This window comes from Pelodiscus sinensis, chromosome 19 (assembly GCF_052426305.1).
Source record: "Pelodiscus sinensis isolate ZL-2025 chromosome 19, ASM5242630v1, whole genome shotgun sequence".
Taxonomy (NCBI): Eukaryota; Metazoa; Chordata; order Testudines; family Trionychidae; genus Pelodiscus; species Pelodiscus sinensis.
In genome coordinates, this window is record NC_143070.1 from 15,946,682 (window position 1) to 15,970,479 (window position 23,798).

The following is a 23,798-nucleotide window of genomic DNA, read 5'->3' on the forward strand; positions in this document are numbered from 1 at the left end:
TGTTTTCCGAAAGTCCATTTGTGAATTGCTGCCGACCGGTGCTACATGGCACAGAACAGGGCAGCCTACGACGCGCGGAGCCTGCACCGCTACCTGGACCACAATGCGGCTACCCCGAGGCGGCCACATGCTCCGCCACCCTGCACCAGGCCTGCGCCATGCTGGGCCATGCTGCCCTATGCCCCGCTACGACCGCAGGTGGCTGAGCCCCCGCGTGCACCCACCAGGCCCCTCTTCAACGCCTTCGACCACACGCACGGCAGTGAGCAGCTGGAGGAGGCGGTGTGGGCAGAGTTCTGGCCTGCTCTGCTGCTCCACGTGGCTGCTGGCTGCAGACTGAGCCACGCACTAGCCCGGACCTTGTGCACAGAGTGAGCTGAGAGCCCAATGAACTAGCCTGGCAAAAAAAATCTGGTGAAACTCCCTCCCGCTTCCAACCCTGCTGCGGAATGGCCATGCAGCGACACGCTGGCCTGCTGCAAGGGGGCGCAAAACCAGGTAAGGCTTGCCCCCATGCTCAGAGCCCCACACTCCAATCCCCCTCATTCACGCCCCTCCCCTTGCCAAGTTCCCACACCCCCAGCTTGCTCCTGCACCTGCCCTCCTGGCCAGACCCTGCACTCTCCCTCGCTCGTGCACACTCCCTCCCGCCCAGATCTTGCACCTCCATCCTTATCCTCCCTTGCCCCTGCTCCCTCCCCCCGTCCAGACACCCTCCTCCCAGCCTGCCTCTGCCCCCTGCCTCCCACCCAGACCTCGCAACCTCTCTCCCTCCTGCACCCCACCTCCTGCCCAGATCCTGCACCCCCATCCCTGTCCCACTCGCTGGCAGCCCTGTCCCGCACACTGAACCCCTCATTTTGGCCACCACACTACTCCAGAGCCACATCACCGCACCTCCCTGAATGGGACTCCCAGCCCCCTAAATGTCTGCCACCTGCTGTGAGCAGTGTGGGACTCGTACCCCTGCCTGCACCGTCGTCCTCCAAGGCTCCCCACGCACAGAGTCCTCCCCTACTCCACTGATGACTCCAGGACCAGCCAGCTGCCGAGACATCTCAAGGGGCAGGGGAACATGGCCAGTTGCTGGACAGGAGGAAATAAACCTCTCTGCCGCACTGAGGAGCAGTACGATGACTGCTGACCCCGCGCCGATGGGCAGCGCGGAGGAGATACTGACCTTGGTCTGGGTGACCCGTGAGGCATCTTGCCCTGGCTCCAGGCTCTTCCAGACCCCAGTGCTGATTGCTAGCCCCATGGGAGCCCCGGCACCACTCTCTCCAGCATGGACATTGGTATCCTGGGCCTGGTCAGCAGTCACTGGCAGCCACAGATAGCAATAAGACACCTGCACCGATGGCCCTCCCTGCTCTCTGAAAGTTGGTTCCTCCAGCTGGAAGTGCAAGCGCAGCCCAGCGTCCAGGTCCCATCGGTGAGATGGGGTACAGGAACCCACAGTGCAGCAGCCCAGTGGCAGCGTGGCTAATGGCCAGTGCAGTGGCCTTATTGATGCCCGGGGAGCGCACTGGTGCTGAATTCCATCATGCACATGAATTTCCCATAAATCTTCTTTCAATCCCCAATCCCATCAAGTATATAATTGAACAGTTGGGGTAGGAATTACTCTGGCAATGCCAGGAATAGGAACGGACAACACCTTTGAGATGCACTCACTTAAAACCAAAATGCCCATCCGCTCTTACATCAAAGTTGTTTGCATGAGGCACAAACTGCATGTAGAAATTGCCACGGTTGTTCTTCACGCAACTCATTTCTTGTAGAAATCGCCCTGATTTTGCTTTTAGCAATTGATTGTATCTGAATTTTCTCCCAAAAGGGTCCTTCTAGAATGTGAATAAATGTGTTTTGATGGTGCATGTTTATCTTATTAAATTATCTGGCAGGAAAATTGTTTGTTGTATGAATCAACTAAGTGTCAAGTTCAAGACATATGGAAGAATCAGGGCAAATACACTTCCAGAACTGGATGTTTATTCTGTAATTAGATTAGCTAAGCAGTGATAAATAGAGCTCTTTGTTTCCCCACGCTGGTTAACCGGAAGCCAATACCTTAAAGCAGGAGCAAGGAACCTTTTTGGGGCCCACAAGTAAGAAGCAAAAGACCCCCAAAAAACAAAACAAAAAACCGCAGACCCTTACCAATACGGCCCCTGATTGAGAAGGAAAAAGAGGCCATAGGTCCCCACCCCTGCTTTAAAGCGTCAACCCCTTTAGATATTCCAGTTCGTGGCTTTTCCACCCTAACTGCTCTTTTGTAATAAATTATTATTAAAACCACAAATCACATTTGAAGTTCTTCCAACACCAAAGTCTCCTCCACCGTCCTTCGGTCCATGTGTATTGTGGCAAAGCTCCTACTTAAACTTAGTGGGTCCTGAGCTCTCCAGCAGATCGCTTGCCTCAGAGCAAGGGTCCGCGGCGGGAGCTCAAACCCCTCCCCCTATGCAGTGGGGAGCCCACGTTGCCCCTGCCGCCCTGCGATTGGTGCACGGCCATGAGGCTGCAGCACCAGCTCCGGCCAGCAGGGGGGGAGGTGAAGAAAGCAAACTCATCTCTCCCCACCCATGCGGTGCCCATGGTAAGAGTGGCACGTCCCTCAGTTGATCATGGGGGCGGAGGCGGGGGGGCAGGCAGGAGGTTGGGCTGTGTGGAGCTCTGCTGGGTGGCAGTGCAGGAGCAAGGCTTAGGGGCTATGGTCTGTGCACGACAGGGTGGGGGGCACTTACTTGCTTTTACACCCCCCACCGCTCCCAGGCATAATCTCCCGGGCACGGGATCCCACAGGCCGCAACTCCAGCCAATGTATTAATATCAGCAGAACTGACTTACATGGGACCTGCGTGTTGTATAGTCTTGACCTAATCTTTGTATTCATGCCTGTCAGTGTGAGAGAAGCTTTTTTCAGATATTTTTATATCTATTTGCATGTCTATGTAACCACACTTAAGTTGCAGCCCTGGGCATGTGCTGTGAGTATCATTGTGGCCCCCAGGGCTTCCAAAGTTGAGTAGCTCTGACCTAGACCGTTACTGACAGGTGTCCAACCAACCTGCTTTTAAAAGTCTCATGAACTTTTGTGGGCAAACTCCACTTTCTTCAGAGAAGCAGAGCTCCTGGACTGGAGCCGTTTCACTGGCAGACAAAATACATGGGTGGGATGAAATGTGCATCCAACTTTTCTCTTCCTAAAGAACAGGTCTGCCAGGACAGGAGAGTCAAAGGATGCCCCACACTGGCTTGCCCGCTGCTAATTTGGAGGATCCTGTCACCGGCTCCCTTCCCCAGCCGCTTCCTTTGCCTTTGTAAACGTGTCAGGTTTGCTGCAGACCCAGCACTTCTCCCCGCTGCACCGCGAGCTGCTGGCCCCGTTCTCGTCATTCAGGTAGACACAGTCGCCTCCGCCTTGGATCTCGAACCTGCAACACAGGAGCCAGGGAGCTGGTGTCAGGCAGGAGCTGGGGGTTTCTGCCTCCCCCACGTCTGTAACAGCCCCTGGAGATTCTCCTTCTTGCCCTTGCACCCTGCCACACTCCCCAGAAGGGGGCAGCAGGGCCAAGATCAAGGAGCATTCACACAAGGGGGCTATTTTAACGCCAGTTCCTGCTCCCCGCCCAGCTGGGGGTAGGATGGGCCCCTACAAGCTCATTTCCCCCCGCCCAAACTGCCCCCAGGTGCAGATTCCAGGGAAGCAGCAGCCTGGTAGGAACAGCAATAACACTGCATAGAACAGCGGGGGCCAGGACTCCCCAGGCACTTGGCATCCAGCCTCAGAGCTGATGTAAAGGGCAGGGCTGCACTCTAAGCCACTCTGAGAGCTGACTTTCCATGCTCCTGGAAGGGGCAGGGCCAAGGGTCCAGCCTCCCCCTTTTGCCCAGGGGACAGTGGAGGATGCTCTGCCACACCGGGCCCCACAGAAACCTTGGTTGGAGGATCATGTCCCCCTCCTGTGCCACACAGCACCCAGCCGTGAGGCAGAAACGTAGGTGCCAGAGAACGACTGCTGTGAAAACGGAGGCACCGAGCACATTTCAGGCCCTACGGGATGTAGTGGCAATTGGCTGAACGTTCCTCCTGGGACCTGATTGTGGGACACTGGAAACCCCCGAGGGCAGTTAGGCACCTAAATCCTTTGTGAATCCAGCCCCTCGGTGCTGTCGCTCAAGAGGCTCAGGTTTTCACTGCCGGCCCGCCAGGCTTCAAACCCGGCTCAAGTGAGGAGTGTTGTAAGAATAAGGTTTTTTTGGTAGCCAAATAGAAAGGCCTAAAGCCTTCGTCTGCAGCCAGATTGAAAGAGCAGCAGCCGCAGTCACACACTCAGGTCAGTACAGTAGCGTCTCACCAGGCTGTTAAGGAGACCCTACCCTAATGGTACTCAAATCACTGGATTAAGAAAAAAAAAATAGATCTGAAGGTGGGAAAAGAAAACTTGACAGCATGTCACCTGGCAAGTAACTCCTTATCAATACACTTAAACAGGGTTGTGAAATCCACATTCTGTGATTATGGTCCTCACTTCCCTATTGTGATCTTTGTCTGGTTTTTAATAGCCTCTGTCTGCTGGATAATTAATTTTCCTAGGTGTAAATCTACTAAGGTGGTGGAGGGTATGACTGGTTCGCTAATTCTGTTACAGCAGGTTACAATTGGTTATTAAAATAACTGGCTAAGGTTGCAAAGCAGGACTCAAGTTTCACTCTATATACTGGGTCCAAAAGGAAGATCTTCAGCTCACACAGCTCCTAGACCAGAGCTACCAGACCTCAACCCTGTGCCAACAACACTGCGCAGACACTGGAGTCGCCCAGATAGACCTGATCCTGACCGGCCACTATGAGAGACTGTGGCTAGCAGGGCATCTGTGTCTGTGTAAATGCAGATGGTGCTTTTCATGCTGTTTTCAATAATGGCGGAGTGTTTCCTTTTCCCCTGGAAGAGATCCCGTGTGCTTCTTACAAGCGTAACACTGGTTATGTGATGACAGATTCCACCAACATCAGTTGTCCAGTACTGTCTGAGAAGCCCTCCCTATTCTATGCCTGGCCTTACAAGAGCCCCATGTGCTCAGCACCTCTGAATATCAGGGATCTTTAGTTACAAATTCATGGACCTCACTACATCCAGGCAGATCTGAAGGCTTTGACTAGTCTCCCAGCCAGACTCACACCCACAATACTGTGCCCGAACCAAGGATGCTAGGGCTGCCAGCCTGTCCATGCAGCACAATAGGTGTGTTTGCTCCAAGAACCGTGAGCCCAGCTGCTTCTTAGAACTAGACTCCCAAACATCTTGGCTTGAGGCAAGTGGCGCTTTACACCTGAGCTAGCTCTTCTGTCCAGGTGGGACCCAGCGCTGCTCAAGTTCGACCTAGGACTGTGGCAGGAATGCAACAGCATCAGCCAGAGCTCAGCAGCAGGACTCTGTGCAGTGAACCCAGCCAGCCTGCACCACCCCCAGGCTATTCTCAAGTGCTGGCCCTCTCCATGGAGCTGGGCAGGACAAACACAGGTAACTCCCGTGTGCTAACTCACCCCCCGGAAAGGCTCTGGGGTAAAAAAGCAAGTGCCCTGGCTGATTCCCCAGCCCAGATTTTTGGAAAAGCACCCTGGGGTTGGCAGCTCCCACCTAGACAGCTCAGTGTGGATGGGACTGAGCGAGTAATGGGGGTACCCAAGGGCTGGCAGCTCAGGTCTAGTACTGCCCCGTGAGGAGAAGCTGTAAATGCCAGCCAGACACCGGCTTGCACCTATTGCTAATACACAAGCACACACACCCCAGAGTGCTCTCTGGCTGCTCCCACAGCACTGGCTGGTGGCTCAGCCTGAACTCGGCACCTCAGACACCGGGGACCCAAAGCCCAGACAGCTCACAGAGAGGGGCGGAAAAGACTCACCAGTTGTTGAATTCGGTGCCGTTGGCCCATTTCCAGGGCTGCCCCGGGTTCCTCCGGAGGCCGATCCAGTGGTGGGGTTTGCCTTTATGGTGCTGCAGGAAATCCTAGAACAGCGGAGGGGGAGGGGTTGTCAGGGTCTGACCCTGCTGCTCCCCGGCTCTGGGAAGGGAATCCCAGGGGTGCACAGAGGGGTCTAAGTGTTCCCAGGGGATGGCTGGGGATTTGCCCCTCCCCCTTTACCCAGCACTGGGTAATTCAGTATTAACCCTCACCACCCCCAAAACCCAGCTCTCCCCACCCCGACCTCCCCAGGAGACTGGGGCTGCTCTTGGGAACTGCTCCTCCCACCCCCCACGCTGGGCCAGGCTCTGTGTGAAACCCTCACCTGACAGGCAGTTGGGCTCCCTGCAGCCCTCCCCGCCCCCAGGGAAGGGAAGGGAAGAGCCCAGCTGATCAGCACAGGGGATGCTGGGAGGGGCCAGGCCTAAGAGGACCCCTCTCCCACCTCAACTGGCTGCTCTTCCCCTACCCTGGGGCACTGGCTCTTCCAGCCACGCTAGGGTCTCAGCCCCCGCCAGCCCCAGGCAGCCCAGCAGACACCGGCTGCTGAGAGGCCTGACAGTGGCTGATCCCCCCGTTATTGACACCAAAGGGGCCTGGGCCCAGCCCGGCCGGGCATTCAGGGATGGCAAGTCCATTGGCTCTGGGCTGCTCCTCACCCACAGGGCAGAGCCTAGGCCAGGCCAGTGCGATGAGTCTCTCACCATTTCCTGCAGGGTGTCGATCGCAGCCAGGGATGCCCCTAGGGCAGAGCAGCGGCTCCGGCTGTAGGTCCAGTTCCCTTCATCCTCAGAGAAATAGAAGCATTTCCCCTGGTAGCTGACCCAGGTGTCCGGGCACGCGGGGCCCAGCACAGCTGGAGAGCGCTCAGGTAACGACACTGAAATGAGACAGGAAGAGGTGGGATGAGGGGACCTGCCCGTGGGTGGCAGAAATGATCCCGGCGCCCCAGGCTGCTGAGACTCCTCTGACCCTGGCAGGTGCTGAGGCAGGACGGGGTGTGAAGGAGCCAGGGGGACGCTGGGAATCCAGCCCCCAAAGGGGTTCACCTGACCCTGCTCTCACTGGGCCACTGATCTCAGTTCACATTCGACAGGGAGGCAGCTGACAAAGGGCTCGTGTGTCTAAGGTCACAGAGCTGGGCCAGGATGTGGGCCAGACGGGGTGGGCAGGGCAGGGAGCGGCAGGGGAGGGGGCCGTGGTCATGGCCAGCAGGAGAGCGACGCTGGCTAAGAGGCAGGTTCAGCAGGTTGGCCAGGCCAGTTCCCCGAGGAGCTCTGCTCGCCTGGGCTGCTGCCCCTCCCCTGCTCTGCGCTGGGCTGCCAGGTGTCCGGTTTTGGCTCAACTTCTCCCCTGTTCCTATCCCTATCCCTATTCTGTCTGCACTCACTGTTTAATAATGCTGTTTTATTATTTAATTTTTTTTGTTTAACTCTCAGGGTCTTTTTTTTCCTCCGGTTGAACAACTTTGGTCTCCCTCCCCCTTTTTTTCCCCTCCTCAAAAGAATTTTTTTCCCCACAGTGGTTTTTTTTTTTGGTATTTGTGGTTAAGCCATCTAGCAACCCTATGGGCTGCCCAGGAGGGGGCTGAAGGGAGGGTGGGAACAAACTCCCTGCCCTTCGCCAGGCCAAGCGCCTGCTGCCCGGAGCTCCCAGCACAGCCAGATGCAGGGCAAGGGAGACGCCTGGCGGGAGACGTTTGCCAGGCGGGAAGGGACACGCCCAGCCTGGGGGCAGGGACAGCTCAGGGCAGCCCAGGCACAAGGCCAAGGGCCAGACACGCAACTCAAGGGAAGCGCAGGGTCTGTCCGACAGGGACACCAAATGACCACAGGGCAGCAACAGGAACCGGCCTTGACACTGATGACAAAGGCAGCCTGATGCGCTTCTATGCGGAGAGATTTCTACTGGCAAGGCCGGAGCAGCAGGTGAAGGGCCAGGGGCAGGTCATCAGGGGAGACGCTGCCAAGTTCTGATGTGTCCCAAACTACGGATGAACTGAAACAACAACAACAAATGGCCTGGTGGCACTTTATAGACTAACAGAACGTGGAGATGGGATCATGAGCTTTCGTGGGCAAAGCCCAACTGCAGTCATCTGAAGAAGTGAGCTTTGCCCATGAACGCTCATGATCCCATCTCCATGGTTTTTTAGTCTATAGCAGGGGTGGGCAATATTTTTTGCCTAGGGGCCAGCCTGGAAAGGGTGGGGCCTAAATAGGAAGGGGTGGGGCTACCCCACCCCCAGACCATGATTGGTCTGGGGGTGGGAGAGACCTTCTACCCCACTTTCCACTAGGCACCCATGCCCTTGAAGAGGCTTGGCACGCTCCCCCACTCTCAGGCCAATCAGGAGAGCATGCAAAGCCTCCTCCCGCCCTCCAAGGAGCACGTGGCACTTTGAACTGCTGTGTGCTGCTCGCAGGGCGGGAAGAGGGGCTGGAGGGGAAGAGAAGCAGAGGAGGCTTTGCACGCTCCCCTGCTCCCAAGCCCTAATTGGCCTAAGGGTGGGGGAGCAGCATGGTCTGGGAGGGCTGGATCCAGCCCACAGAGGCCCTTTCGCCCACCCCGGTTTATAAAGTGCTACCAGACTATTGGTTGGTTTTTGTGTTTATCCTGTACAGACTGACTCTGCTTCCCCTTGAAGCTTCCAAACTAGGGATGTCAGTGAATCGTCATTTAAACGATTAACAGGTAAACCTGGGCTTACTGGCTAATCCTAATGGCTATTTGCCCCCCACCCTCTGCCTCCATATCAGATGCAACGAAGTGGGGTGGGGAGAGCTGGTGCCAGTAAAATCTGGCTCCCAGCACGTACCAGTTCCCATCGAGTCCTCCCCAGCCCATGCCTGCTCCATCACAAGCAGCAGCAGGGGGGCAGGTGGGAGCAGGTGCTGGGAGGAGCCAGCTTGTTAAGCTCCCCACAAGCACTGGAGCCCAAGGAAGTAAAAAGCTTCTGTGGGAGACGCTCAAGCAGGGAACACTGAGGCTGGTGCTGTGGCTCTCGGCTCAGGGACGATCCCGACTCCCTGCGCCGGGTGAGCTAGGTAGGAAAAGCCGATCTGAGCAGTTCCACTGGCAGGGAAAACAGGCAGCCGTGGGGAGAGGACAAAATGTGGAAACGGCTTTTGTGGTTTTCACCCAGAGAGGCTCAGAGCAGCCCCTGACACTCTGGAAAGGCTCAGGTGTGATGCTGAAGACAGACCAGTCCAGCTTTCCCAGGGCCAATTGTCCAACACTCCTGTTACGAACCTCCTCCCGCTGGAGTCTCCTTTGCTGCTGTAAGTGCATCGGGTTTGCTGCAGATCCAGGGCAAGTCACCAGAGCACCGCAAGCTGCTGACCTTCTTCTCGTTCAGATACGCGCAGTCGCCATCTCCTCCGATCACAAACCTGCAGGGCAGAAGCCAGGGAGCGGGTGTGAGGCAGGAGCCGGGTGTTTCCCATCGGTCACAGACAGGGGGCGACACTCGCACAGGCCAGGGAGCTGCTGCATTCACAGCCCCTCAGTTCCCTTTCTGCCCCGGCACCAGGCCCCAGCCCTGCCCCCAGCCGAAGGGGACAGTTCCGAAGGGGACAGTGGGGCCAGGCGAGGTTCTAAGAGGAACTGGCCTCCACGGAGCATTTACGCCGAGGGGATGTTTTAACCCCAGTTCCTGCTCATCCCCACCCAGCTGCCCCAGCACCCAAACTGCCCCAGGTGTGGGCTCCAAGGGAGCAGCAGTGACACCGCACAGAAGAGCTGGGGCCAGGGCTCCCCAGGCACTTGACATCAGCTCTCAGGTCAGGCCTCGCTGAGGAGGCTGGAGCTAAATGGCAGCAGCACAGGCCCTGTGGCCGTGGTGTGACCCAGCCGCTCAACCCAGCTTCCCGCCGGAGCATGTCCCACCTGGGCACAGGGTGGGATCCTGGCCCACAGGCAAATCCTCCCCCATTGACCCATCCTGGCTACTCAGGAGCAGGTGCCGGGCTGGAAGGAGGCCCAGCACCACTCTGGGCTGGCTGGGATCTCCCCACCCCCAGACCTCCAGCCTCTGGCTCTGGGTGGGCCAAGACGTGTCCCAGAGCCAGGCTAACCCAGCCCCCGCCCGCCTGATCACATGGCTGGGGTGGGCAAGGAGAGATGAGGCACCAGCATCCTCCCAGCAAAGCTCTGCTGGAATGGCAATGAGGTAACCCAGAGCATCTTGGCTGGTGAGTGGGGACCTCCTGCCATCTGGCCACCGCTCCCAGTCACCAGCCAAGAGGCTGCTGGGAACATCTAAGACTGAACAGGGGGAAGAATCCGTCCCAAGCTAGGAAGCTACTTAACTTGTGACAGAGATCAGCATAACAACTATTGGGGTAAGAATTTGCATGTAACATGTTTCCGTGTGTATTAGGATTAGCTGGCGTGTTTTGTTTTGTCTTAGTAACTTGATTTGAGCTGAGTGTTTTCAGTTGCCAGCACTTATGTCCCACTTGTTACACTTAATAAAAATACTTATTCTCAAGCCCAGTGTAAATAACTGTTACCCGGAGGGCGCAACCATTGTGCATCTCTCTCTTTCATTGATAAGGAGAGTGAACTTAGGAGCTTTCTCTGTGCAAAACTTTTATACCAAGCAAGATAAGATTTATTCGGGATTTTGCTCCTATTGAGGCTGTGCTCTGCGATGCTGCCAATGGACCTATAGCTGAGCAGCTTCAGTGTCTGAATTGCTGTGGTGGTGGTGGTCAGTTACCCCACCTCTGTGCCTTGTCTAGGGAAGACCGGAGTTTTTCACCCAGCAGAACAGGGTAGCGGAGCCCCAGAGGGGATGTAGGCAGGCACAGCGGCACAATCAACACACCAAGGACAACCCCAAGGGGACCTTGATGATCAAACTCATCATAAGGTTGTTAACGCCCTGGCTTTCTAAGCCAATTCTGGGGACATTCCAGCTTCCTACCAACCACAAACGGTTTGATTTTTTTTACAATACAATTCAGTTGTAGGCACATAAGAGCAGCCACATTGTATCAGACCAATGGTCTTTCTAGCCCAGTGTCCTGTCTTCCAGTACTCACCAGTGATACATACTTTGGAGAGAATGAACTAAACAGTGCAGTTCCCAAGTGATCTATTCCATACTGTTCTGTCCCAGCTTCTGGCAGACAGAAAATTAGGGACACCCAGAGAACGAGATTGTATCCCTAAACAGCTTTGCTAATAGCCCTTCATGGGCCTTGCCTTCATGAACTTCTCCATTTTTTTTTTAACCAAGTTATATTTCTGGCTTTCACAATATCCCCTGGCAAGGAGTTCCACAGGTTGACTCTGTCATGTGAGGAAATACTTCCTTTTGTTTGTTTTAAACTTGCTGCCTGTTAAGTCCATTGGGTTAGCTGTGGTTCTTGTGTTCTGGGAAGGGATGAATAATATTTTCATATTCACTTTCTCCACACCAGTCATGGTTATATTGATCCTCCTGTCCAAGCTGAACAATCCTATTCTGATCTCTCCTCATATAGAAGCTGTTCCATCCACTAATATTTTTATTCTTGTCTGTACCTTTTCCAATTCTAACATTTTTCTTTTTAAGATGAGAGCAGAACTAGGTTCAGTATTCAACATGTGGGCACACCACTGATTTATAAAATGACACTACTATATTGTGTCTCATTCTGGCCCTTTCTTAGGCATTTCTAACAGTGTTTGCTTTCCTGACTTTTGCTGCTCACTGAGTGGATGTTCTGAGTGCTCTCCACAGTGACTCCAAGATCTCTCTCTTGAATAACAATTAATTACTGTTCTCTTCAAATGTTGCCACCTCACTGTGCACTGCAACCCCTGATCGTTTATTAATATGTTGAGCAGTACAGAGAGTTGGCAGACACCATCCCCCAATTTAGCTCTCTCCATTGTGAAAACTGACCCTCTATTCCTGTTCTTTTTTCCTATGGTTAACTGATGATGGGCAATAATTTTTTCAAGGGGCCACTCCATGAGTTTTGGAAAGTCATCGGGGACACACATTTCTACTATATTAATATGGGAGGCAGCAGGGTGCTCCGGGCTGGTGCACAGAGTTGGGATGCAGGAGAGGGTGACAGGGGTGGGTTCCGGGAGGGAGTCTGGGGCAGGAGGAGGCTCTGGACCAGGCACTGGATGCAGGAGGGGTTCAAAGCGCAGGATCCGGCCAGGGGGCCCTTACCACAGGGGGCCCTTACCTTGTGTGGACAAGGGCGAGCCAGTGGATGCAGTGTGCTTAGACTTTGACATTTCTATCCAGCCTGCTAAAGTGCCACAGTGCAGCAGGGTGCTCAGGAAGGCGGTTTGTCTGCCATGGCCCCACTGTTCCCAAAAGCAACCAGCTGCTGCTGGCATTTCTCTGAGCAGCCTTGGCAAGGAGAGCAGCAGGTGTCCAGCCGATGGGAGCCGTGAACCCAGCACTGAGGGAGTAGGCTGCTCACAGAGCCACCTCTACCTGCTATGCAAAAGACAGGCCAGCAGCAGCCAGCCACTTCCAGGAGCAGTGTGGGGCAGACAGCCTTGCCGAGTGCCCCTTGCACCATGGGTCTGTGAGTGGGCAGAGCAGAAAGTGAGGTGGGCCAAATCTGAATGAGGCCACATTTTGCCCACACCTGGTTTAACCAGTTATTGATCCATGACAGGACCTTCCCTCTGATCCCATGACACCTTTACCTTTGGTGAGTGATCTTGCCCAAGGCTTTCTGGAAGGCTCAGTGCCCTCTGTCCACGGGATCACTCTTGTCCACACATTTGTTTATACTCACAGAATTCTAATAGACGGACAACATAACGTAAGAGTGGCAAGACAGGGTCAGACCAAAGGTCCATCTAGCCCAGTGTCCTGTCTGCCAACAGTGGCCAATGGCAGGTGCCACATAGGGAGTGAACAGATCAGAAAAACATCAAGTGATCCCTCCCCCATTATCCCTTTCCAGGCCCTGACAAACAGAAGCTAGGGATACCATTCCTACCCCTCCTAGCTAATAGATTGATTCATGGAGGTTAGGTCCATCAATGCCTATCTAATTCTTCCTTGAACCCTGTTAAAGTCCTGGTCTTCACAACAACCTCTGACAAGGAGTTCCACTGGTTGACTATGTGCTGTGTGAAGAAAAACTTTTTTTTGTTGCTTTTAAACCTGCTGCCTATTAATTTTATTTGGTAACCCCTAGTTCTTATATTATGGGAACAAATACATACCTTTTCCTTATTCATTCTCTCCATACTGGTCATGATTTTACACACCTCTATCATATCCCCTCCTCGGTCTCCTCTTTTCTAAGCTGAAAAGGCTAGTCTTTTTAATCTCTCTTCATATGGGACCTGTTCCAAACCCTTCATTTTTGTTGCTCCTTTCTAAACATTTTCCAATGCCAATATATCTTTTTTGAGAAGAGGTGACCACATCTGTATGTAATATTCAAGATGTGGGTGCCCTATGGTCTTATATAGAGACAATAAGATATTCTCTGTCTTATTCTATATCCCTTTGTTATTGATTCCTAACATCCTATTTGCTTTTTTGACGGCCACTGCACACTGAGTGGGTGTTTTCAGAGAACTATCTACAATGACTCCAAGATTTCTCTCTTGAGTAGTTAGTTAAATTAGTCTCCATCATATTGTATGTATAGTCGGGATTATTTTTTCCAATGTGCACTACTTTACATTTCTCAACATTAAAATTCATTTGCCATTTTGCTGCCCATTCACCTAGTTTTCTGAGATCTTTTTGAAGCTCTTCAGTGTCTCTTTCGGTCTTAACGATCTTGAGCAGTTAAGTATCATCTGCAAATTTTGTCACCTCGCTGTTTACCCCTTTCTCCAGATCATTTATAAATAGGATCCATCACAGGACAGACTCTTGGGGGACCCTACTAGTTACCTCTCTCCATTTTGAAAATTTACCCTTTATTCCTACCCTTTGTTTCCTGTCTTCAGTCCATGACAGGACCTTCCCTCTTTTCCCATGACAACTTACTTACAAGGCCTTGGTGAGGGACCTTGTCAAAGGCTTTCTGGAAATCTAAGTACACTAGAGCCACTGGATCCCCCTTGAACACATGCTTGACGAGGCACGATTTCCCTTTACAAAAGCTCTGTTCATTCTTCTACAAACATATCGTATTCACTTGTGTGTCTGTTAATTCTGGTCTTTACCACTGTTTGCCTGGCATTAGACAGCTAGACTTAACTTCAACACCCATGAGCCTCAGAAAACACTAGGGACCCGCCAGGCATCTGGTGCAGAGGTAAATGTGAGCGCTGGGTTACACACTGCTGGCAGTGCTGCAGTTTCATTGCCGTGTTCCTTCACAGCTCCCCTCCTGAAGTGACACGTGTCCCAGCAACATGGAGAGAGCTGAGACCCTCCAATATTACTGTGTTTTCTGCTTTTGTAGCCTCTCTCATCTCACTGCTTTTCAGCATCACACTCACCAGGCTGGTCAGGGTAGCACTTGCCAAGTGCTCTACTCTTAGAAATTCCCTGCTTGAACCCTGTCTGAGATTCCACAGTGCAGCTTGAGGTGAGATTTCCACACCCCATCCCCACCAGCGAGGCCTCATGTGCTGTTCTAGGATTCACACTCTGCGATTGGCTCAAGTGGGGCGTTTGATCCCACCCAGCTCCCACTGAAATCGGGCTTGAGACGTCACTGAGCCAGGCCTGCCGTTGGAACTGGGCTACAGCAGCCTCAGGCACCCAGAACTAACACTGTCCAGCCTCTTCCAGGTTGACACCTGGGCCCAGCTCATCTCTGCCCTGCCCCCAACCCATCAATCATCCCCCGCAGCCCTCGGACTGTGTCTGGAGCCCAACAATAGTCACTGGCTCAGAGATGGGCTGGGGGGGGGCTAGTGTCAGTCAGCCCCTCCCCCCACAGCGAGTGCCCAGGGCAGGGTCTGGGAGGGGGCAGGAGGTGGCTCTAGGAGGAGCATCCCCCAGGAACCCTGTCCCAGGGGCAGGAGCCAGACAGGCCAGGAGGAGACGCTGTGACTGGGGCAGCCCCAAGGGGGGGGCGGGGAGGCTGAGAACTCACCTGCCAGGGCAATAACAGAGACAGGGAGACCTAAGAACACAACTCCGAGGATGACTCTGAGGGCGACTGTTCGCTTGTTGCAGTTACAGCGAGGCTCTGAAACAGAGGGACCTGTCAGGCCGGGCCGCGAGGCCGCGTCTCACTGACAGCTCCGGGCTGGGGCTGCCCTAGAACACGCCCCGTTCTGTCCCTCCCACCTCCTGCCAGACGCTCTGGGAGAGGCGCCCGGGGGCTCAGGCAGGCTGGGGGTGGCAGAACAGCCCCTCCCCCCTCAGCCCAGCGCCCCCCCGCACTGCCAGCCGGGCCAGCGAGCTCAGGGCACAGAGATAAGAACCCGCATGTTCCGGTGGCAGGGTGCCCAGCGCCTGTCCCCACACACAGGGTCTCACCCAGGCACCACCTAACAGAAGTGGGAGAAGGAACCAGGCCAAGAGGGGCCAGGACTGTCACAGAGGGTCTGACCCACCAGCCCAAACAGCCCCTGCCCAGGCATGTGTCCAGCGCTGTGTGCACTAGCCAGCCCCTGGGAACCAGGGACCGGAGCCCTGAGAGCCCCAGCCCCTGCTCCCCACACATGGGTACTGCGTTTTGGGGGGGCATCTGTGTCAGGGCAGTGGAACCTTCCCAGATGTAGGGAGGCAGGGCCCTGCCCCTAGGGTTACCAGGTGCGCTAAAAAAAATACCAGACACACTTGATCTCAGATGGGGGTAGGGGGACCGGCCGGGAGGCGGGCAGGGCTGGCCAGGAGAAGGGGGGCGGCCGGTGGGAAGCAGGGTTGGCGGGGGTGTTGGGGGGAGGTCATCGGGGCAGCGATGCAGGCCGGAGGAGATCGAGAGCAGGAGGGAAGAACTGGCCACCGGAAGCAGGGTTGGTGGGGGAACCAGCCAGCGGGAAGCAGGGCTGGCGGGAGGAGATGGGGGTTTGTCGGGGGCAGCGGGGCTGGCCAGGGGAGATCGGGTGGGGGAAACCAGCCAGCAGGAAGCAGGGCTGAGTCATTAGGCCAGAGGAGGACCCATCCCATGGCCCAACCTCCAGCAGCTTCCTTGTCAGCCTGGGCCTCCCCACTTATCTGGGGTGGGGGCATTGCGAGCAGCCCCAGGCTCATGGCCATGCCCCCCCCACGCCCTGCCCCCCAGGGTAGAAGCCGGGTCCATGGCTCCCCACAGCTGCCCTTGGAGCGGTTACCATGAACTGGTTCTGGCTGGGGAGTGAGGCCTTGGAGCTGGGCCATGACAAGAGCCACAGGGATGGGCAGCCACAGACCCTGCACCTGCCGTGGGCCGGAAGCCAGAGGGGTAGGGATACAGGCCAGGGGCTGCTCTTGCCCCCAGCCCTGCATGGCTCCCTGCATGTTCCTGGGCTCCCCATGGGTCTCTGGCTGCCAGTCCTGAGGGGAAAAGGGGGACAAGGCAGGGACAGGGGCTGAAGACAAGGCAGCCCTGGCCCCTGCACCCAGCCTTTTGCAACCCCAGGGTCTCTCTCCAGCCCGGCCCCTGGTAGCAACTCCCCGTTACCTGGCTTCCCTCCAGTAGTCCAGTGTCCATTGGCAAGAGGCTCCTGCAGCTGCATTTGGTTCTCAGGGTGCCCAGCTGCTGCCTCCATGGTCTTGCCGCTACGCTCCGGCTGAGGATGCTCAACTCCTCTGTGTAGCGGGTCCGACGCAGCAGCAGCAGCAGCAAAGTGCGGCCCGGCAGGTCCTGGTTCCTTCCCTGCTCCAGACTCCCTGGCCAAGCTGGAAGCGGAGACGAAGCAGGACAGCTCAGGGGCAATGTTCCCTCTAATTCTTTTTCCACCCATGTGTAGAATCAATTTTGTTCTGGGCACCGAGGCACGTGCACCACTGGTAGGAACAGATACTGCTGACTGTGGGCGCTCTGCCAAGCAGCGGGGCCGCATTGGAATCTCTCCTGGGTGGCACCAGGGATGTAAAATTCTGTGCAATTTGTTAACCACTCAAAGGTTAAGTTTAACCAGTTAACTGATGAAAAGGGGGCAGGCAGGGTTGTTAGCTTGAGGGTTGCTGAGCTGGAACGCACCCACACCAATCCCAGGCAGGGACTGCGCCAATCTAACTGCTTCCTGCCCCCTGCATGGGACGTCCATTTCCCATGGTGGGGCCTGGCAGGGCTGGAGTAACCCTCTGCATATCCCAGGCTGCAGGCAGGGGACTGCTCCCAGATACCCGTTATCCAGGACCTGGGACGTATCACTTGCTAAGGGCTAGGCCTATGGGTAACCAGTTTCCCATTCACATTGTTAGTGACACCCAGCGCTCAGCCCACAGGGACACTGCTCAGGAGTCGGGGGGGGGGGGGGGGATTTGTGGTTTCTCAGTCCCTGCCCAGATCCAACCCCAGCCAGTGGCAGTGCCATGGTACTTGACACCCCCCCCCCCCGAGCTCTTTCCCCCCACAGGGCTTCAGCAACCTGCTCTGCTCCAGAACTGCCCCCCTCCCCACCATGAGGATCTGCCCACTGGTGACAGGCCCCCACCTGCAGGCTGAGAGGAGAGTAACCCCTCCCTCCCCACAGGCACGCCTGCACTCAACAGCCAGTCACATACAGGAGGGGTGGTGGAGGTTGAGGAGTAGCAGCTGCACAAGCAACAGAGAGGGGCAAACGGCGGACAGAGTAAAATCAAGGCAATTAAGTCAACAAGTCCAAAGCCACGGTGTCACAGAGCCATTTCGGTCAACCTTGTCCAGTTACACTGTGGCTGGTTTCTAAAGCCGGGGGCACCGTGCTCAAGGGTTGATAGTAGGGAGGTAATAGTGTAGTCGATTAACCGATACGCAAGACCACTTTCCTCTCCATCCTGCCAGGAAATTTTGTAGCAGACTGGCCAGCAGCTCAGCCCAGTCCTGGCTTGCAACAGGTCTGGAAACTACCCCTGATGTGGCTCTGCATTTAAAGTGTATTAAGAGGTAGGAGGGAAGGCAACCCGGCTCAGTCCTGGCTCACGCCAGGTCTAGGAGCTCAGACTTTCCCCAGACAGGGGCTGCTGCCACCCTGCACTGCTGACTCTGTATCAGAGGCAGCAGCATGGGGCAAGGGGGAGTTGGTTTTTAAAATGGCTCCCCTCATGGACCAGCTCCCGCTTAGCACCCTGCACTGCTGCCTCTGATACAGAGAGCAGCAGCAGGCTCCTTGGGAGTGGGGCCAGAGCACACAGGCTGCCCCCTTGCCCCCGGACACTGTAGAGTATGAATTCATGCAGTTACCGGACTATTCAATTAACTGATATACAACATCTTTAGCTGACAGAACCATCCCACCACCCTGTACAAGCGGTCAAGTAAGTGTATAAACATCACTGACTCGGATGGCTGGGCCACCCCCAACCTACCATCGGAGACAAAGGGGAAGGGGGTTTGCAAGGTAAAATGTGATCCAAGGCAGTATTTCTCAACCCCCCTCCCTTTTTTTAATATAAAATACCCCTTTTCAAAAAAAAATTATAGTACTCTCAATACCTACAGTTTTCAGACACACAATTTTTTCTACCTTTGCAACACATTTGTTTAAACAACTTAATCATAGCTGGGTGGGCAATGACATTTTTGGGTGTAAAAAGTACACAAATAATAAAATGCTGTAAAACTGAAAACAAAACAAGACAAATCTCTTTTCTCCTAATTTCAGTTCTGTTGATGTACCCCCCAGACTTCTCTCGAGTACCCTTCCACTGGCTGAGAAACACTGATTCAAAGGCCTGTGCAAACACCAACAAATTACCAAGTCTTTGTACTTGCACAGAACCTGTTCTCCACAGGTCTCAAGGGGTTTTGGGTGAGCTTGCTACAGCTACAGCCCTCACAGACAGGATGGAATTAAGACTCCAGCAGTAAATAACACCCTGCCATGTGCACAGTCAGTCAGTAGCAGAGCTAGGAATAGAACCCAGGCATCCTGGGTTTTAACTGCCATGCAACTTTCCCCCAGAATTAGGGTTACAACATGCTCTGACCACTAGATCACACTCCTCCAGTCTGGAACAAGTTTCCCTCTAATTTTTTACACCAATGTGTGGATTTTTGTCATTCATATGTAGAATACATTTTGTTCTGTGCACTGAGGCATGTGTGAATGTGCACCACCAGTATAACACAGAACCTAGCTGTGGGCATTCTGCTAATCAGCTAGGCAGCACTGGAATCTCTCCTGTGCAGTCACAATGTCACCCAGTTTATAGGGAACACTGCCTGGGACTTCCAGGCACCATCCTTTTAGTCACAAAGTGGAACAGTAACTCACTCGACATCACAACATACAAAAATACTGGACAAGCCAAATTGTTTATTTGCTCTCAAATCTAAATAAGCCCTTCATCTGGGGAGAAAGAAAAAAAATACTGCCCCTGCCCAGCTCCTTAGGGCTGTAGGGGAGCCTGGACAACCCCTTCTTGACTAGAGTAACGTCTGCATTGTTCACCCCTGCCTTGACCGGACTAACGATGGCTGTCTTGCCCACAGTGCAGATTTCTAACAAAGCAAACTCAGGCCTGACTTAAGTCTGGTGCGTGGAAGCAGTAGGCCAGGCAGGGGGGGGAGGGCCCGGCAGGGGGCTTTGAGAGTCAGGAGTGCTTTACACAATCATGTGTAGAGAGTATTGGTACAGTAAAACCATGCCAAGAACATTGGGGGAAACTGATACATAACATTTCTAATAAGCAAAAATCACAGGTACAGCCATAGAACTGTCAATCAAGTATATAGTTTTTGGAACAGCCTGAATAGTAGGATGTATCCCAAATATGAGCCTAACAGCTATTTTAATGCAATACGCAATTAATTGGTAGACATTACTAGAACGACCAAGTCGAGTATGAATACAGGTGTAAAAAAGATCATTAGTGGGAGTGAGGGAGCAGGATTGATCCACAGGTCCTGCTTGTTGTAACTAGAAGCAATGGACCTCTTCACACCGGGCTGCTTGTGTCCCCACAGGATGGGAATCAAAGGAACCACAACCTCCTGCTGGGTACTGTAGGTAGCAGACAGGTGAAGTATAAGTGAACAAGGCTTAATTATTGTGTTATAATAATCTTTAATGAATTGCTTTTGCATCGCTTTGCACTGTATTCATTCCTTTAGAATTTATAGTATTTACGCTTTCATTTGTGTAGTTATTGTTTTTAAGGCTTGTAAAATGTAAACAAGTATGTTAACTACTTAAAGCTTGCAATAAATAAGTCTCTCTGGAAAGCCCTGCTTTAAAGTGCTACATTGTCCTGCATTTTGCTTCAGCTACCCCAGACTAATACGGCTACATTTCTATCACTATTCTACATGCAAGGCACTACATTTAGCCATTTGGAATGGAAATCCATCAACCATACGAAGAAACTTGCACAGATACAGACAGACATCATCTTTCTATCCAAGTGCATACCAGGGGCTGCCCGAGAGCCGGACTCACCCCGCGCCGCTCCGCAGCGATCGCCGCTCGCCCAGACCCGCCGCGGGGATGGGGAGGCAGTTGGGGCCGAGCGCCCCGAACCCCGCCCCGCCCCTGCCCGTGGGGCTGCCCCCCAAGTCACACCCGCCCCGAGCGGCGCTCCGCTCCCGGCAGCTCGGGCCCGGCCCCGGGGAGAAGCAAATCCCCCCCCCCCCCGCGTGACCCCCCGACACGGCGTGACCCCCCCAACAACGCGCCCCCCCCGCGCCGTCCAGCCCCTAGTTCCTCCCTGCCCCCCACAGCGCCCCCCCGGCTCTGCGGCCGCCCCCCCTCTAGCCCCCAATACTCCCAGCCCGGGTCCCCCGCTCACCGACCCCTCGGCAGCGCGGAGCGGCCCCTCCAGACCCAGCGCGAGCCCGCCGCCTCCTGCGGCCAAAGATCGGTCCGCCGCCGGGCACTGTGCCAGAGGGAGGGCGGGTAGCATACCGCGGGACGGTCCTATCAGCACGCAGCGCAGCCTGGCCCGACCCTATGAGCGCGCAGCAAGCACTGTCCGACCCTCCACCCACCCCAGCACCGCAGGCTAACCACTACATGCTAACCACTCACCAGTGCAGCCCTATGAGCGGAGCAAACCCTGTGCCCAAATCAGCTGCTCTGAGCCCCTTGTGCTTCCCAACCCAATCTCCTGTATCCCCACATCCGCAGCCCCCTGCAATAAGATTGACAGAAGACACCTGAATGCCTGCATGAAGCTGGGTTTGGCCAGTTATGATGTACATTTCAAAGAAATTTGCAAAAAGATGCAGCAACAGCAGCCCCATTAAATAGTCAGTGAGGACAATGGCTCATTTATGTCATTTAGTCATCATGCCAATTATCAATACTATTACATTGTATATTTTCAGTCATGCAAACGGACATTCTTATACGGCTCTTTGTTAACCACGTGTTCTGAATTTTGGGTAGTTTGGCTCTGTGGCTTGAAAGGTTGCCAACCCCTGTACCAGAGGATGAGCAGCTTCACCATCACCTTGTATCTCAAGAGCAGGGTAAACTTCCTCAGCCTGCCCTAATATAAACAGACAGCCCAGCAACAAAAGGTAAAAGCCCATTTCAAGAAATGCAGAAAGGATCTTTCCACTGTAACAAGAGTGACAGTCAAGAGAACAGAACTCAAACCAACTAACCGCTGGAAACAGGTCAAAACCACTAACCTAAATGCCCAGGCAAAAGCCCTGCAGACTTTATGAAGACTATTAGGGACTTCTCAACAGCGACTGATTTTACATGGGAGCCACCCAGCTCCTATGAGGCTGCCAAACCTTCCCTTTAAAAATCCCACCATTGAAAGAATGACCCACAGCAGTAACACTTCCATCTACCCTACTGCCCCCAAGTCAAGACAATGCAAATCAGCCAATGAGGCCCCAAACCCTGAACACGGAGCTTTCACCCCCCCTAACACAAAGCTGGGCCAGAGACACTGGGAAGACCAAGAGGAGCTTGGCGATTGTTTTTATATGGAAAAAGCCCAAATAACATGGTGAGAGGCATTACTATAGAACACTGAAGTAAAACAGGCCCTTAACCTTCTGGGGAGACAAAGGAAAACAGCCTGGTTTATATGGTGGATGGGCAGCAACACAAAACCTTAAAGACAGAACCACTCGACAGGTGCTCATCACACCACTGAAGCATTCAGTGTACACAAGGAAGGGAAGGTATAATAATCTGAATATTGACACGTGAAGTCAGAGCTTCATACGACAAAGTGCTCTAGGTAACGAACAGCACCACCAGCACCTCCCACAGCAGCACGAAACGTTACATCAAAAACTCCAACCAGCCACAAGTTACCACACACTGGCCTCTGTACGGCCCTTACCTGGCCTGGCATTTAGTAAGCCTGTTCCTCAGTTTCCCACAGTTCCTCCTCAGTGGTTGTGCAGTAAATTCTGATTAGCTCTTCACAGTCACTGCACCAACACGTGTCCTCCCTCTTCCAGGGTAAGCAAATAGAAATGAAACACCACAAGTTCTTCACCCGTCCTGGGTTATAGTCCTTGTCCCAGCTTCTCCCCTTGGTTCTGGGATTCACAAAGTCCATAATCGTCAATCCAGGGTCTGTGTGTCACCTTGTTCCCAAGATGCAGGGCTTGTGTCTTTACTTGGGGATCCTGCTCCTGCACTCTGCCCCTCTTGCCCCATGCAGAGTCCTTGATGGAGTTGTCTTGATGGGAAGCCTTCAACAGCAGGCCATGGGGTTAACACTCCAATGAGATGCATGGGGCAGCTCCCCCAACTCTTGAGTCTGAAGAGCCCTGGGGATGATCGCTGACTCTCAGGTTATAATTCCAAACTTGTCTTCCCAAAGACTCAACACTTAAAAAAAAAAAAAAAGAAGAAGCAATTTATGATGGTAATGCGACTCCAGGAGCCAGGGCCCTCACAGACTCACTCCTGATCTCTAATTACTTGCACAGATGCACAGTTGTAGCTAGGAGAGCTTCAAGTTTTCCATATCCGGCCTCCAACCCTCAAGACCTGCCAGCTCCCTGGGACCCTGTTCTTGCTTAGGGCAGTACAAATGCAACCATTTAACACCCAATACCAACCCTCCAAACCTGAGAGCCCCTAAACTCTAAAACCCGCTGTAGCGTCACATTGTGCTCACAGCTAGTCATGGAGAGAGGAGTCCAAAGCTGGAGAACTTCCTTGCAACTGGGGAACCCTTCTCTCTCTACTAGGCAGACAGACACATGGGATCAAACAGCCATTCAAATTTTGGGTCAGGCACCTAAATACCACTGAGGAGTTTGGCCTTGCTCCCTCTCAGCTCCTGAGATTGTAGATTTCTCAGAGCATCAGAGAACAGGGGAGCTACAAAGTGACCTGGTTTGTAATCTTCCCCAGAGCGGCCAGGCCTGCATTCCCAGGGATCATTCGGAAGGAAAACTGCTCACCTGATTCACCTCTGGTTCTGCGATTCCTGACCCCTCCCTAGCTGATGACAGGCAGCCAAATCCTCCTTAGTACTCAGATAAAACAAATGTCATTAACGGGGATGAATGATGAGCTGGTCTCAGAGCTGGACCTGAGGGGAGAGAGCAGAAAGATCCTCTAAAGAACCAACAGTAACCTAGTGGGAGCCAAGGCTGGGAACAGAGTTTGCTCCAGGAAAAGGTTTGCAACTGGATAATACTTATCTGATCAGTCAGTGCACAGGGAGAGATGGTCCATAGGCCCAGGAATGCTTCTGCAAAGGAAGTAACAGAACATTATTAAGCGAAGCGCAGACTGTAAAGATGGCAGGGCCCATCACGAGCAGCTAATCTGACCTCCTGCCCATCACAGGCCACAGAACCTCACCCACCCGTGATCCAGTCAAAC

General features: G+C 53.9%; 2 protein-coding genes across 2 annotated transcripts in view; both read right to left on the bottom strand.

Annotated features, from left to right (window-relative positions):
- Positions 1–20,873, bottom strand: part of LOC149522210 (C-type lectin domain family 2 member D-like) — a 241,450-nt gene extending 220,577 nt beyond the window's left edge. Inside the window, exons 1-3 of the mRNA XM_089771507.1 lie at positions 20,776–20,873; positions 16,523–16,740; positions 15,008–15,103 (exon numbers count right to left, since the gene is read on the bottom strand). Coding sequence (XP_089627633.1) covers positions 15,008–15,103; positions 16,523–16,610 — 184 coding nt within the window. The 5' untranslated portion in view covers positions 16,611–16,740; positions 20,776–20,873. The remainder of the gene's footprint in view (positions 1–15,007; positions 15,104–16,522; positions 16,741–20,775) is intronic.
- Positions 1,971–9,477, bottom strand: LOC149522214 (C-type lectin domain family 2 member D-like; the record flags this gene model as incomplete). Its single annotated transcript, XM_089770624.1, has 4 exons — positions 1,971–3,437; positions 5,913–6,016; positions 6,677–6,852; positions 9,225–9,477. Coding segments are annotated over 4 exons (684 nt in total), but the record flags the coding sequence as incomplete, so codon positions are not given.
- Positions 20,874–23,798: the final 2,925 nt, after the last annotated feature.